Source organism: Hibiscus syriacus, unplaced genomic scaffold (genome assembly GCF_006381635.1).
Source record: "Hibiscus syriacus cultivar Baekdansim isolate YM2019G1 unplaced genomic scaffold, ASM638163v2 tig00112249_pilon, whole genome shotgun sequence".
NCBI classification, from domain to species: Eukaryota; Viridiplantae; Streptophyta; class Magnoliopsida; order Malvales; family Malvaceae; genus Hibiscus; species Hibiscus syriacus.
The window spans coordinates 2,415,245-2,429,730 of record NW_024063281.1 but is presented as its reverse complement, the minus strand read 5'-3'; the positions used below and the strand labels follow the sequence as shown (position 1 = coordinate 2,429,730).

The 14,486-nt window shown below is 35.5% G+C and overlaps 1 protein-coding gene across 1 annotated transcript; it reads right to left on the bottom strand.

Moving 5' to 3' along the window:
* LOC120176635 (disease resistance protein TAO1-like) lies at positions 1 to 13,834 on the bottom strand. Its single transcript, XM_039183029.1, has 10 exons — positions 13,032 to 13,834; positions 12,528 to 12,944; positions 11,454 to 12,442; positions 5,671 to 5,759; positions 5,118 to 5,396; positions 3,381 to 5,036; positions 3,248 to 3,282; positions 1,270 to 1,580; positions 364 to 531; positions 1 to 68 (listed from the first exon to the last, which is right to left on the bottom strand). Exons 1-10 carry the CDS (start codon positions 13,793 to 13,795, stop codon positions 1 to 3), a joined length of 4,776 nt encoding a protein of 1,591 aa, XP_039038960.1. The 5' UTR covers positions 13,796 to 13,834.
* Between the last annotated feature and the right edge of the window lie 652 nt (positions 13,835 to 14,486).

Genomic DNA, 14,486 nt, shown 5'->3' with positions numbered 1-14,486 from the left:
TCAAAGCTGTTCTGTTCTTAGCATTGCTATGTAATCTGTCAAATGATGCCCTCCAAAATAGCCTCCACCTATAAAAGAATGAGAACATAATAAACTTCAAAATATCCTTCGCAGACACAGTAACACAAAGAAATTGTTATGGTGATGAAAATCCAAGAAAATAAAACATCAGATCCAAATGCTCTATACATAAAGAAAACGACTCCTGCCTTCAAAGTTGTTATTCTAGTGTCTGGGATCTGTCAATCTTGCACGACAATGGAATCTGTCAAATGATGCCCTTGAAAATAACCTCCATATACAAAATTATGAGAAAACATAATAAGCAATCAAATAGAAAGAAATTCAATCCGTAACTCTTACACAAATCTTCCTTTTGGCGAACAAGATCCTTGCCCATCTCTTCATACATAGAAATCTGCCTATTAGAATCCATATGAAGTAGAGTCTTGTCGATCAAGTTGCTTATTCCACTCGTTACACCCTTATAAAAGCAACTTAGAATTTCTTCTGCATCTTCCCTGAGTTCCCCTTTAAAGAAGAATGCTATGTCAAGAAATATTTTCTTATTTCCCTGAATTGGTACACATGTACTTTTGTACAAACAACTGTGGTACAAACAACAGCGACAAATGGAACGACGAGCTCCGTTGTCATGGAGTCAAATTTGAGATCAGATACATGCAGTAATTTTGGATCAACGACAAATCATATGCAGCGGCAGTAGAGGAAGCAATCGATGAATCACACGCAGCGGCAGCAGCAGCAGCGACAGAAAAAGAAGACAAAGTGAATTGGCAAAGGAGACGTCAACATCGTATGAAGAGAGTAAAAAACAACATAGATGAGATTCATGACACAGACAACAATGTCAGGATTGTTGGTGAATGATACCATGTGATAAACGCCACATAACAGGTTAAACACAAATTCACCAATCTAACATGACAATGTAATCCGTCAAATGATGCCCTTGAAAATAGCCTCCACCTAAAAAAGAATGAGAAAACATAATAAGCAATTGAATAGAAAGAAATTCAACCCTTAACTCTTTTAACAAATATCCCTTTTAAATGTACAACTATCATAAGCAATTAAATACAAATGAAAACAGCTTACCTACGCATTTGGAATGAGAAGTTGCATACCCAAAGATTAAAAGAAGTGAAACTATTTCAATGTTTTAGGCCCTCCATCACCTTCTTCACCACCATTGCCAGATCTTTCATCCCCAGGTCTTATTTCAGTAGCAGAACCGTCATGAGCTACCTCTAGCATCTTTTTGAGAATCAGAATTCTCGTAGGATTTGTCCCATCTCATCACATCACTAATGGTATACCCCTCTGCATCCATGTAAAATATGTTAACACCACATTTCTCCACTTTAAATTCATTCCCGTAAGGATTTCCGATGTACAATTCAAATGATGCCTCCTCATAATCATTGTCTATTATAATCATATCTTGATTGAACAGAAAGAACACATGATCACCCTTGTAATCGAACTTCCTGAGACATGGATACCGTCTGCATATATCAGCTAACTCGGAGAAGCCATGAAGACATAAGAGAATGATACTGTGATTGATAGACAAAGAGACAAGAGATAGCAAGAGAGCTTTGGTTTGAGCTGCTTTTGAGAAATTGGACAAAATGATGATGCGAATAAAAGGGCTTTTAATTCCTTTCACAGAAACGCGTCAAAAAAAAAAATACCAATCTTCCTGTATTTTCCAGGAAGCTGCCCACAGAGGAATTTAATTGGACCAAAAAATCAAGCTCTTTCCTTGGACCAATAAATGGTACGAAGGAATAATTGAACTATAAGGTTTGACTTAGCTGTTTAATAATTGATGGGGCTTCTTCTTATTATATATATATATGAAAAAGTTGATTTGGTAGTTTTAAGTGTTGTTGATAAGGTCATACTAATAAGACATATACATAAAAGCATGGATCTTGAACCGTTCTATTCATCGGACAATAGTTTTGATTTAGTAATCATGTGCTTGGAAGTTAGGATTTTACTAATTAAATTTTGAATAAACGACCCATTGAAAAATCTAATTTTATTCCATTTTTATCATTTACTATTCTTTTCAAAAATTATATCTAATATTCATTTCATTCTTTTACTAAAATATTAGTTTGATTTTAAATACAATTTATGAGTATTGTTAGGGATGACAATTTAATCGAGTTTTAACTCGATCCGACTGGATTGGATTTTTTTAAAATCGGGTTTGGGTCAAGTCGGGTTAGATATTTAAGATGCAATATCGGGTTGAGTTGGATTTGAGTAGATGGTGAAAAAACTCCGACCCGACTTGAGGATAATAATGTAACTTTCTTAAAAAATTGTTATTTTTTAAATTAAATCCTTAATTTTTTTATCGGGTCAGATCGGTCGAAGCTTTATACTCTAAAAATTCAGGTCGAATCGGAGTCGGGTGGGGATGTATATTTTTGCATTTAATTCTATGAAGAAATGTTTTTATAAAGATAAGATCATTGTCATGTTTACTTATAAATTACGCTTCATTATTTTATAATATTTCTACATTTAATTATATGAAGAAGTATAAAAAAAGAAAGGAAAAACAAACAACATTTCAAAGGTTAGGTGCACGATTCATTTTAGTTCCACAAAATCAGCGTTAGTTTAATCATTTAATGTATGATCTAATAAAAAATGGCTTGTCATATTTGAAGTCAAAGCATGACATTCATATGTAAAGTTCAAATCATATAAAATTAATTTGATTTAGGGTTCAAAGGTTGTCATATAAAACATCGTGTCATAGTATAAGAACAAAAGATTAAATATGAAAGTGTTTGAATTCATCCATAAATTGATTATCAAAGATACATCATATGTATTTTAAGGACAGTGACAAATACATGCCTTGTTGTCCATCCTGCAATTTAAATTTTCTTCGATTAATTATCTATTATATCGATCAATTCCATCTTGAAATTTTATTTGTATCCATCATGCACAAATATTTTTACGATGTTGTTAATATATATGTATTCTCGTCTTTAAAATTATTTTTGGATCCGTCGTTACTATAGATCACAACCTTAATAAATAAAATTTCACATTAGTCTTAATTTCTAATTGGTCTATTATCAATTACTTTGATAGTGATAACTTCTGCATTACAGGCATCAGAAGCAATTAAATTCTTAAGGACCCTAATCAGAATCACAAAGTAAGAGTGGTTTTCAATTTGGAAATTTACCAATGCATTTGGATGGCAATATTGTGAAGTTGCATCTGCATACACAAACAAAGATTAAAAGAAGTGAAAAGTCCCCCCATCCCCTTGTTCACCACCAATACCTAAATCTTCCTTTTGTATCAAAACACATCACATCACTAATGCTATAACTCTCTGCATCCACATAAAATACATGAACACCCCATTCCACCGCTTTATATTTTCTACCAAGTTGATCTTTGATGTAGAACTCAAATGATGCCTCCTCATAATCATTGTCTCTTATAATCATATCCTTATTAAACACAATGAACACATGAGCTTTGTATCTGTAGCCCCTGTCCCCTCTCCAAGAAACGCGACTCTCTCTCATGAACTTTTTACCACTGGCAGCTGTCAGTTGGTATTCACAGATAAATCCAACATCTCCGTCTGCAGACCAGAAATTAGCCAAAAAGCATAAAGCAAATGCCAAGAATCTGCTCCCACTACACCCATTTGCGGCTATCTTTAAATTTAACCAAGGATTCACGCTTCGATGCTCAAACTCATTTGCTGGAACTTCATATCCTGGGAAACAACAAAAAAATTGATTTCCAAAAGAACCCCTCCCTTTTCTCCTTGCCCATCTCTGAGCTAGGGATTGAATTTGAAGCACCGCGTTTCTCTCAATATTTTTAATTGAATCTTGATTCAGCTTGAAGCAATTAAGGAATGACATGGAAACCTTTTCTTCACGAGGAGTGTCATCACCATCATGTAAAGAAAAGAATGAATTGGAATTATGATCGGTGAAGGATACTTTCTCCAATGAGCGGCAATAATTTGCATTCAAGCACCGCAGATATCGTGGAAGCTCTGAGAGTGTTTTAATTCTTCTGCACTCCTCAAGTTCCAAAACGTTAAGGGATTCCAACTTTGAAATATTGCTCGATAAATTTTCTACCCTCGAGTGACTCAAACTCAACTTTCTAAGTCCGACAAGATGCTGAATCGAATCCGGCACTTCTTGTATTTCAGTGTACCTTAAATCTAACTCACAGAAATTATTTGGGAGCTCCGGAAACTTCTTAAGTTTATGACATCCCTTCAGTCCAAGCTCTTCAAGAGATGCCAAATGGTTGAGGCAAGATAGTTCAACCAAACTTGTACAGTAATAGCACTCAAGTGATTTAAGGTTGATGGCTCCAAATGGTTCAGGATTCTTCCTTAAATTCTCGCAATAAGAAAGGTCAAGGCTTTCAAGAGATACCAATTGGTTGAGAGAAGGTAATTCAATCAAACTTGTACAGTAATTGCACTTAATTGATTTAAGGTTGATGGCTCCAAATGGATCAGAAATCTTCCTTAAATTCTCGCAAAAAGAAAGGTCAAGGCTTTCAAGAGATACCAACTTGTTGAGGGAAGGTAGTTCAACCAAACTTGTACAGTATTTGCACTTAAGTGATTTAAGGTTGATGGCTCCAAATGGATTAGGAATCTTCCTTAAATTCTTGCAATAAGAAAGGTCAAGGCTTTCAAGAGATACCAACTGGTTGAGGCAAGATAGTTCAACCAAACTTGTACAGTAATAGCACTCAAGTGATTTAAGGTTGATGGCTCGAAATGGATTAGGAATCTTCCTTAAATTCTTGCAATAAGAAAGGTCAAGGCTTTCAATAGATACCAACTGGTTGAGGGAAGGTAGTTCAACCAAACTTTCACACCCATTGCAGCAAAGGCTTTGAAGGTTGATGGCTCCTGATAGATTAGGGATCTCCACTAGACTCGTGCAACCAGAAAGGTCAATTGACCTTAAATTAACAAGATCCTGTACATTGAAAATATAAAATAATTGCATTATCCACTTATTTTGGATGTATCGAAAACAAAAACAAAAAACATGAAATACCTGATGATCTTCCTTCCAAAGTTGTTCTATGAAGCTATCTCTTAGCTTCAACACAACAAGATTCTTTGGATTAAAATTTGATGATAAGGATTTCAAGGGACAAAAGTCCCAATGAAGATACCTTAGCTCATCAGAAAAAGATACACTAGTAACAGAGAACGGAAATGTATAAAGGATGATATATCTAAGATTATGCATCTTCTCAAAACCAGAATATAGTAACAGCTGGTCTTCAAGTCGGCTCACGAAAAGCTTTATTCCTTCAATTGATTTATTCACCTAATAACAAGAAACAATTTAACGAGTTTCGTTACAGACAAAATTATGAACGTTTCATTAAAATTACTCATTATAAAATATAATTATACTAAGAAACGCTTAGACTAATCAGACATATCTTTTTATTACTGAAAGTTTTAGACAATACAAATACGTTCTCTATTTTATAAGCAACAAATTAGGTATTTCACTAACACAGTAAACTTGAGTAGATTCCATGGTATACCCTAAAACATTGGTCATTATATGTATAATAAGTAAAAAAAATGCTTACTTTATTATATTTGAGCTCTTGGATCATGTCTTTAAGACTCCATAACCTACTGCGCTCTCCAGGATCTTTAGATTCTCGGCGAACAATGTCTTTTCCCATCTCTTCAAGCATATCATGCATACAAATCACCCCATTGTAATCCACTTCAATTAGACACTTATCAAGCAAATCGCTTATTCCACACATTGCACCCTCATCCTCATACAAGCAACTTAGAATTTCTTCTACTTCTTTCTTGGATTCCCCTTTCAAGACGCAAGCTATGTCGAGAAATATATTCTTCTCTTGCTCATCCAACTCTTCAAAACTACTCATCAAAATCTGTGAAATCTTTGGTTTTGCATATTCCTTGAGCTTGCCCACCTCACTTTCCCACTCTTTTCTAGACTTTGTATATAGTTTAGAACCCAAAACTTTAAGAGCAAGTGGACTGCCTTCGGCGTACCACAAAAAAATATTCGATAGATCTCGAAAATCAGGTGCAGGATTCAACGACTTAAATGCAAATGTAGAAAAGAGTTGAAGAGAGTCTTCCTCATTTAACTTATTCACCTTATGTATTTTGTCAGCTCCTCCATTCGTAAGTACTTGCCTATCTCTGGATGTTATGATAATTTTACTTCCATCACCAAAATGTTCTACACCCATAAGATCTATCAGCTCTGAGTCACTAACATCATCAAGGACGACGATTACTTTTATATTATTGAGCCTCTGTTGGGTTAAGTCGGAACTTATGGAGGGGGTGTCTACACAAGTTTTCGAGTTCAATAGTTCGGAAAGAAGTTCATCTCGTAAAGATTTCTTCCCCTGTTTTTTTATTTGCTCTCTAACATCTTGAAGGAAGCAACGACATTGAAACGTTGGAGAGATTTCATTATAGACAGCTTCAGCAAGGGTAGTCTTGCCAATACCACCCATTCCCCAAAGTCCTATTATTCGACTATCTTCTTCCTCGATTAGCTGCAAGATCTTTTTTTTCTGATCATCTATTCCAACTAATTCTTTATTAACACTTTTAGACTTGCTATTCAATTCTTTTATGACATACTCAACGACATCTTTGATGTATTCAGCCTCAGATCTGAGAAATCATTTTCACAAAATAATACTCAAAAGACATGTCGAATATAAGAAGATAATATATGTATAAGTGTATATGGTTACCTATCGAGTTTGCCGCCTTGTATATGCCACCCTTTTAATTTGCCGATTTCAACAAAGGCATCTCTCCATCGATTCACTTCATCAAGTGGCCTATTCGATTCATGCTCTTCAAAGGATGCCTTAAAACTTCCACCAATGTTTCGGACATGAGAAGGATCAACATGGTAAAAGATGGGAAGAACAGTATGTTGTTGAGTTCCCTTGCGACCCATGATGTCACAGAGTTCGGCTAAGCATGATTTGGAAGAAGCATAGTCGACAGACAAGACGACTATTGAGAGATTTGAGGCTGCTATTGCTTGGGAAAGTGCCTGTGAAAGCTGCTCCCCTTTCTCCAGTTTATCTTCATCGAAGAAGACGTTCATGCCGGTGTCTTTCAGAGCTTTGAGGAGATGGCTGGTGAAGTTAAGGCGCATGTCTTCACCTCTGAAGCTCAAGAAAACTTGATACTTCAATTGAGTAGAAGAAGAAGAAGAAGAAGCCATGAAGAGGAAAGAGAATGGATACTGCGATTAATAGACAGAGACAAGAGATACCAAGAGAGCTTTGGTTTGAGCTCTTTTGAGAAATTGGACAAAATGATGATGCGAATAAAAGGACTTTAAATTCCTTTTCACAGAAACGCGTCAAAAAAAATACCAATCTTCCTGTATTTTCCAGGAAGCTGCCTACAGAGGAATTTAATTGGACCAATAAACCAAGCTCTGAATCGGTGGATTCAAGGTAAAGAACCAATTTTGTGAATATTTAGAGATTTTAAGAATTGAAACGATCAACAAATTTAAATTGGTATCCTCGTCTCTTTAGATCGCTCACCAGTAAACCCTGATCACTCTCATTATATTCAGTCGAGTCTGCTCGATAATGTCGAAATACGTGTAAGTATTAGATTAATGATTTTATAGTATATTTCTATTTAGATTATTGGCATCTGCATTTATGGAAGAGTATTGTTTTAGATTCTCGATCTGCAGGATTAATACTACTGATCGTGGGAAACGTAAGGCCTAGCCGATATTGATTATCTCTTATAGGTATGTCCCCTGACTTATTCGATATATTTAACATGTTATGTTATATGTTGCTATCTATAAACATGTTCGTGAATTGATTATATGTATATATTTATATGTACGTGACATATCTGACTTATGAATAATGTGGTATCACCATTAATTTGCATGTTGATGCATTTCTGATATTTGCATAGGATTTATTCACTGTCCTGATTCTGCATGATATTTATTCTCTGTCCTGATTCTTCATGGGACCTCTTTTACTGTTCTATTTCTGTTGGGATCCTTTACGGAGGGTTAAATCTCCATTTTGATTTTTTTGGTATTCAGTTTTGGATGTCTCCTTGTAAGTAATATTCATATTCAGTTTTGGATGGAGTGAAAAGTTCAACAATTCTTTCTCGGTATTTCCAATGGTTTGAAGTAGCAGCCCCAGCTACGATGAAGACAACGGTGGACAGAATTAATCACATGAACATCTCTTTGTCTCGGGTTCCTTTGTTATGTTTGTTGTTACCAGGCACTCACATAGATGCAATCAGAGAGATAAATCGACTTCTGTGCTGAGTGAACAGATGAAAGTAACTAAACTGAATATACAAATTTACCCTGACCATTGACTACAATCAGACATAAGATTAATGTTCGAGCCGGAAATTTACCTATGCATTTGGATGACATTATCCAGAAGTTGCATCTTCTCAAGAGCATACACAAACATTAATTAAAAAAAGTTAAATAAGAGAGAGTTAAATTCAGTAATTAAATTTATAATTTATCCATTAAAAAAATAAAATAAAAAAGCCATGTCATTACGTCGATAGTTAGGAAATGAATAAGTGACCAAAAAACGCAATGTATTATATTCACATAAGAAATTGAATAGAAGAGAGTATAGTTTAATTACTAAATTTGTAAATTACCCAAAAGTATAAAAAGAATTCTACACACACTGCACCTGTATTAGCGGTTCCTACTCCAACACATACTCAAGGCAAGTATCCGCATCTATTTTTTCACCCACGCAAACAAAGCCTGAATTATACAACTAAACCCAACAAAACCTTTTCACCCACGCAAACAAAGCAAAGACAAATACATCCACTAATACATAAATGCAGAACCAAAGATTAATTCCATGTGATAAACAACCTAGATGAGATTCATGACACAGACAACAATGTCGGCATTGTTGGTGAATGATACCATGTGATAAACGCCACATAACAGGTTAAACACAAGCTCACCAATCTAATATGACAATGTAATCCGTCAAATGATGCCCTTCAAAATAGCCTCCACCTACAAAAGAATGAGAAAACATAATAAGTAATTGAATTGAAAGAAATTCAACCCTGAACTCTTTTAACAGATCTCCCTTTTTTATGTACAACTATCATAAGCAATTAAATAGAAATGAAAACAGCTTACCTACGCATTTGGAATGAGAAGTTGCATACCCAAAGATTAAAAGAAGTGAAACTATTTCAATGTTTTAGGCCCTCCATCACCTTCTTCACCATCATTGCCAAATCTTCTTTCATCCCCAGGTCTTATTTCAGTAGCAGAACCGTCATGAGCTCCCTCAATATTAGCATCTTCTTGACAATCAGAATTCTGGTTGGATTTGTCCCATCTCATCACATCACTAATGGTATACCCCTCTGCATCCATGTAAAATATGTTAACACCACATTTCTTCACTTTAAATTCATCTCCGTCAAGATCTCCGATGTCCAATTCAAACGATGCCTTCTCATAATCATTGTCTATTATAATCATATCTTGATTGAACAGAATGAACACATGATCACCCATGAAATTGAAATTCCATAAATATGGATTAGAATCAGTCTTGTAACGGAAGATCTTGTCCTGTGTCAATGAAACATGGCACTCATTCGTAAACTTTTCACCACTGGTGGTGGTCAGTTGGTATTTACAGATAAATTCAAGATCTCGCTTTGCGCGAGTGAGATCAGCCACAAGGCAGATAGCAAAAGCCAATAATCTGCTCCCACTAAACCCATTTGGGGTTATCTTCAAATCGAACGAATAATTCATGCTTCCGTAATAAAACACATTTTCTGGAACTTCATTTCCTGGGAAACAGCAAAACAAAAAATCCCATTCATATTCCCCTAGGGATATCCCTTTCCTCCTTACCCATCTCTGTGCCAGGGAATGAATTTGAAGCATGGCGTTTGCCACAATGTTTTTTATTGAATCTTGATTCAAGCTTCTACAGTTCGAGAAAAGCATGAAAACGTCTTCTCTGAGAGGAGCACCATCACCGTCATGTAAAGAATGGAATGGATTGAAACTAACATCGGTGAAGGACACTTTTTCTAATGACGTGCAGTTACTTGCATCCAAGAACCACAAATATCGTGGAAGCTCCGGGAGTGTCTTAAGGCTTTTGCAATAATCAAGAACCAACACACGAAGGGATTCGAACTTTGAGATACTGTTCGATACATTTTTCACCCTTGAGTGACTCAAATTCAACTCTCTAAGTCCGACAAGATGCTGAATAGAATCAGCCACTTCTTTTATTACAGTGTGTGATAAATTTAACTGGGTAATGTTAATTGGGAGCTCAAGAGGTTCAACCAGCTCTAGACAGGAGCTTAAGTTCAGGCTTTTTAAGTTGATGGCTCCTGATAGATTAGGGATCTTTCTTAAATTAACGCAATCAGTAAGGTCAAGGATTTCGAGAGATGGCAAATGACTGAGGCAAGGTAGTTCAACCAAACTTTCACACATACGGCAGCAAAGGCTCTTAAGGTTAACGGCTCCTGATAGATTAGGGATCTTCCTTAGTTTCAAACAATGGGAAAGGTCAATTATCCTTAAATTAACAAGATCCTGTACAATGAAAATATAAAATAACCATATTACCTCATAGCATTATCTATTTATTTTGAACAAAATAAAACGAAAAAAAAAATACCTGATGATCTTCATTCCAAAGTTGTTCCATACATCCAAAACGTAATTTCAATACGGTAAGATTCTTTGGATTAGAGTTTGATGACAAGGATTTGAAGGGGTAACCGCTCCAACAAAGATATCTTAGCTCATCAGGAAAAGATACACTATCAACTTTGTGTGCAAGTACCTTATCCTTCTCGTACATCAAACACCCGGTAGACAAGTCGATGTATCTAAGATTAAGCATGTTCACAAAACCGTGACGACATGATAACAGTGGGTCAGACTGAGTCATCTGAAACTTTATTCCTTTAATTGATTTATTTTCCTAATAATAACAAACAATTTGTCAGGGGTCAGTATAGAGAAATTTATGGACGTTCCATGAAATTACTCATTAAACAAATTTATTTATATTAGGAAAGGATTATATTGATCGAGCATACCATTATATTATTGGAATATTTAAACAATAAAAAATGCATGCGTTGTTCTTTTAAGTAATGCATTAGATATTTGTCAAGCATATATATATATATATATGATAAAAGAGAATATAAATATAATTAGCACTTACTTTATTACATCTGAGCACTTGATTCACGTCTTTGAGACTCCATAGCCTATTTCGCTCTTCCGGGTGTTCATATCTTTGGAGAATATAATCCTTTCCCATCTCTTCAAGCATATCATGCATACAAATCCGCCCATAAGAATCAATATGAACTAGGCACTTATCCAGCAAGTTGCTTATTCCACACGCTGCACCCTTATACAAGCAACTTAAAATTTCTTCTACATCTTCCTTGAGTTCTCGTTTAAAGAAGCATGCTATATCAAGAAATATATCCTTCTCGAGTTTATCCAACTCATCAAAGCTACTCCTCAAAATCTGTGAAATTTTTTGTTGGGGATATTCCTTGAGCTTATCCACCTCACCTTCCCACTCTTTTCTGGACTTTGTATATAGTTTAGAACCCAAAACTTTCAGAGCAAGTGGGTTGCCTTGGGCGTATTCCAAAAACTTGTTCCATAAGTCTTGAAAATCAAGAGCAGGATTCGAAAGCTTAAATGCAAATCTAGAAAATAATTGAAGAGAGTCCTTGTCATTTAGCTTTTTCACCTTATATATTTCGTCAGCTCCTCCATTCTTAAGAACTTGTCTATCTCTAGATGTTACAATGATTTTACTTCCCTCACCAAAATATTTTACACCCATAAGATCCATTAGATCCGAGTCATTAACATCGTCAAGGACGACAAATACTCTTTTATTTTTTAGCCTGTCTTGGGTTACAAGGCATCCTATGGAGGGGGTGTCTATATCAGTTTTGTTCCCTAGTAGGTTGGTGAGAAGTTCATTTCTAACTGAAATCATCCCTTTATCTTCTATTTGCCTTCTAACATTATGAACGAAGCAACGACTATCAAACACTAAGGTGATTTCATTGTAAACAGCATCAACAAGGGTAGTTTTGCCTATACCACCCATACCCCAAAGCCCTATTAGACGATTTTTTTCTTGCCCAATCAGTCTCAAAATCGTTTCTTTTTGGTCATCTATTCCAATCAACTCATCTGAAACGCTTCTAGATTTGCGATTCAACTTTTGTATGACATCTCGAACGACAACTTTAATGTGTTCAGTATCAGGTCTGGAAAATATTTGTAAAAATGATTGTCAAGACAAAAACAAATCAAGTATTAGAAGTGGAATAAGAGTATGAAATGTGTGGTTACCTATCAGAATAGCCTCCTTCTATAATCAACCCTTGTAAGTCAGCAACCTCAGCGAAGTTCTCACTCCTACCAAGTTTCAGCTCATCAGGTTTAACATGGTAAAAGATGGGAAGAAAAATATGTTTCTGAGTGCGCTGGCGAGCCATGATACAGGAAAGTTGGGCTAGGCATGATTCCGAAACAGCATAGTCTTCAGATAAAACGACTATTGAGAGGTTTGAAGCTGCAATTGCTTGAGAGATTTCAATCTCTGTCTTGTCATCCGAGATGACATTGATTCCGGTGTCTTCCAGAGCTTTGAGAAGATGACTGCTGAAGTTGTGGCGTGTGTCCTCACCAAAGCTCAAGAAAACCTGATGCTTCATCAACTTGTTGATAGCACATTCAACAATATGCTTGATGTGCTCAGTCTCAGGTCTAGCAAATAATCAAAAAAACAATGTCTATATCAAATCGAAAACAAAGTTAAGTCAAGTAAAAGAAGAGCAGAAACAATATGGGTACCTGTCCCCTTTTATATGAACTCCTTTTAATGTTCCGACTTGAGCCAAGTCAGCTTTCCACTGCTTCACTTTCTGCTGCTTCAATTTCCACTGCTTCAATTTCTCTTCGTCACATGGTGGTGGTTGCTTCGGTTCATGGGCGTCAAAGGATTTTTGGAAAGTGCCACTTATATTTTGCACATCGGAGGGATCAACATGGAAGAAGATGGGAAGAACAATATGTCCTTGATTGTGCTTGAGATCCATGATCTGAGAGAGTTCTGTTAAGCATACATCCGAAGAAGCATAGTCGGCAGACAAAATGATTATTGAGAGATTTGAGACTTCAATTGATTGGGTAAGTTGTCCTAAAAATTGCTCCCCTTTTTCAAGTTTTTCTTCGTCGAAGAAGACATTCATTCCGGTGTCTTTCAAAGCTTTGAGTAGTTGGCTGGTGAAGTTACGGCGTGTTTCAAATCTGAAGCTCAAGAAAACTTGATACTTCCATTGACGAGAAGAGGAAGAATCCTTCAACTGAAGAGAAGAGGGTGAAGAATCCTTCAATTGACAAGAAGGGGATGAAAAATACTTCAACTGGCGAGAAGGGGAGAAAGGATACTTCAATTGACGACAAGGGGAGAAAGAATACTTGAGTTGACGAGAAGAACGAGGAGGGGAGTGAAAACACTTCAACTGACGAGAAGGAAAGGAAGAATACTTCAATCGAGGAGAACGGTAGAGAAAACTGTTGAATTGACAAGAGGAGAAGTTAACAGAAGAAGCCATGAGAAAGATGAAAGATGAAAGCTGAAACTCGAAGAGGGGTTCAACAGAGTGAATGTGAATTGTAAGATGCTGGGATTCCTTTCAAAGACAACTTTAAGCACATGGTGGTTGGTGTGCAAACCCATACATTATTTGTTTAATAATCCATTTGTCAATTCTTTTTTCACTAAAACCATACGAAATTCGGTGGACGCGTTATTAGTTTATTTGCTGCTTTTGACCAGACAAAATGATATGAGAATAAAAAATTAGTTGATCCTATTTTCAATGGGATAAGGGGAGGTAGGATAGTAGGTTGCCTCTAATATCAGATTGAGAGCAGCTTTCGTGGAAGACCTCTAATTATGAATTGTTCACCGTGAGACTCGATCCCACGACCACAAGATTAAAAGCCTTGAGCTCAAAATATGTGAATGACATTTTGGTTAAGAGAAAGCAATTGTGGTGTCAAAATATAAAGCTTTATAGTTGAATACACCAATTGAGAATATGACAACACTTAAATCACTAAAATAAATCTAATAGTATATTAATAATTGGTTTAAGATTTTAATATTTTTAAACTAAATTTATTGTTTTCATATTTATTTTTCATTGATTATATACATATAATCATTAAAAATAATTTAATATTTATATTATAATAATTATAAATAAATATAAAATAAATAACTTTAATTTAAAAATATTA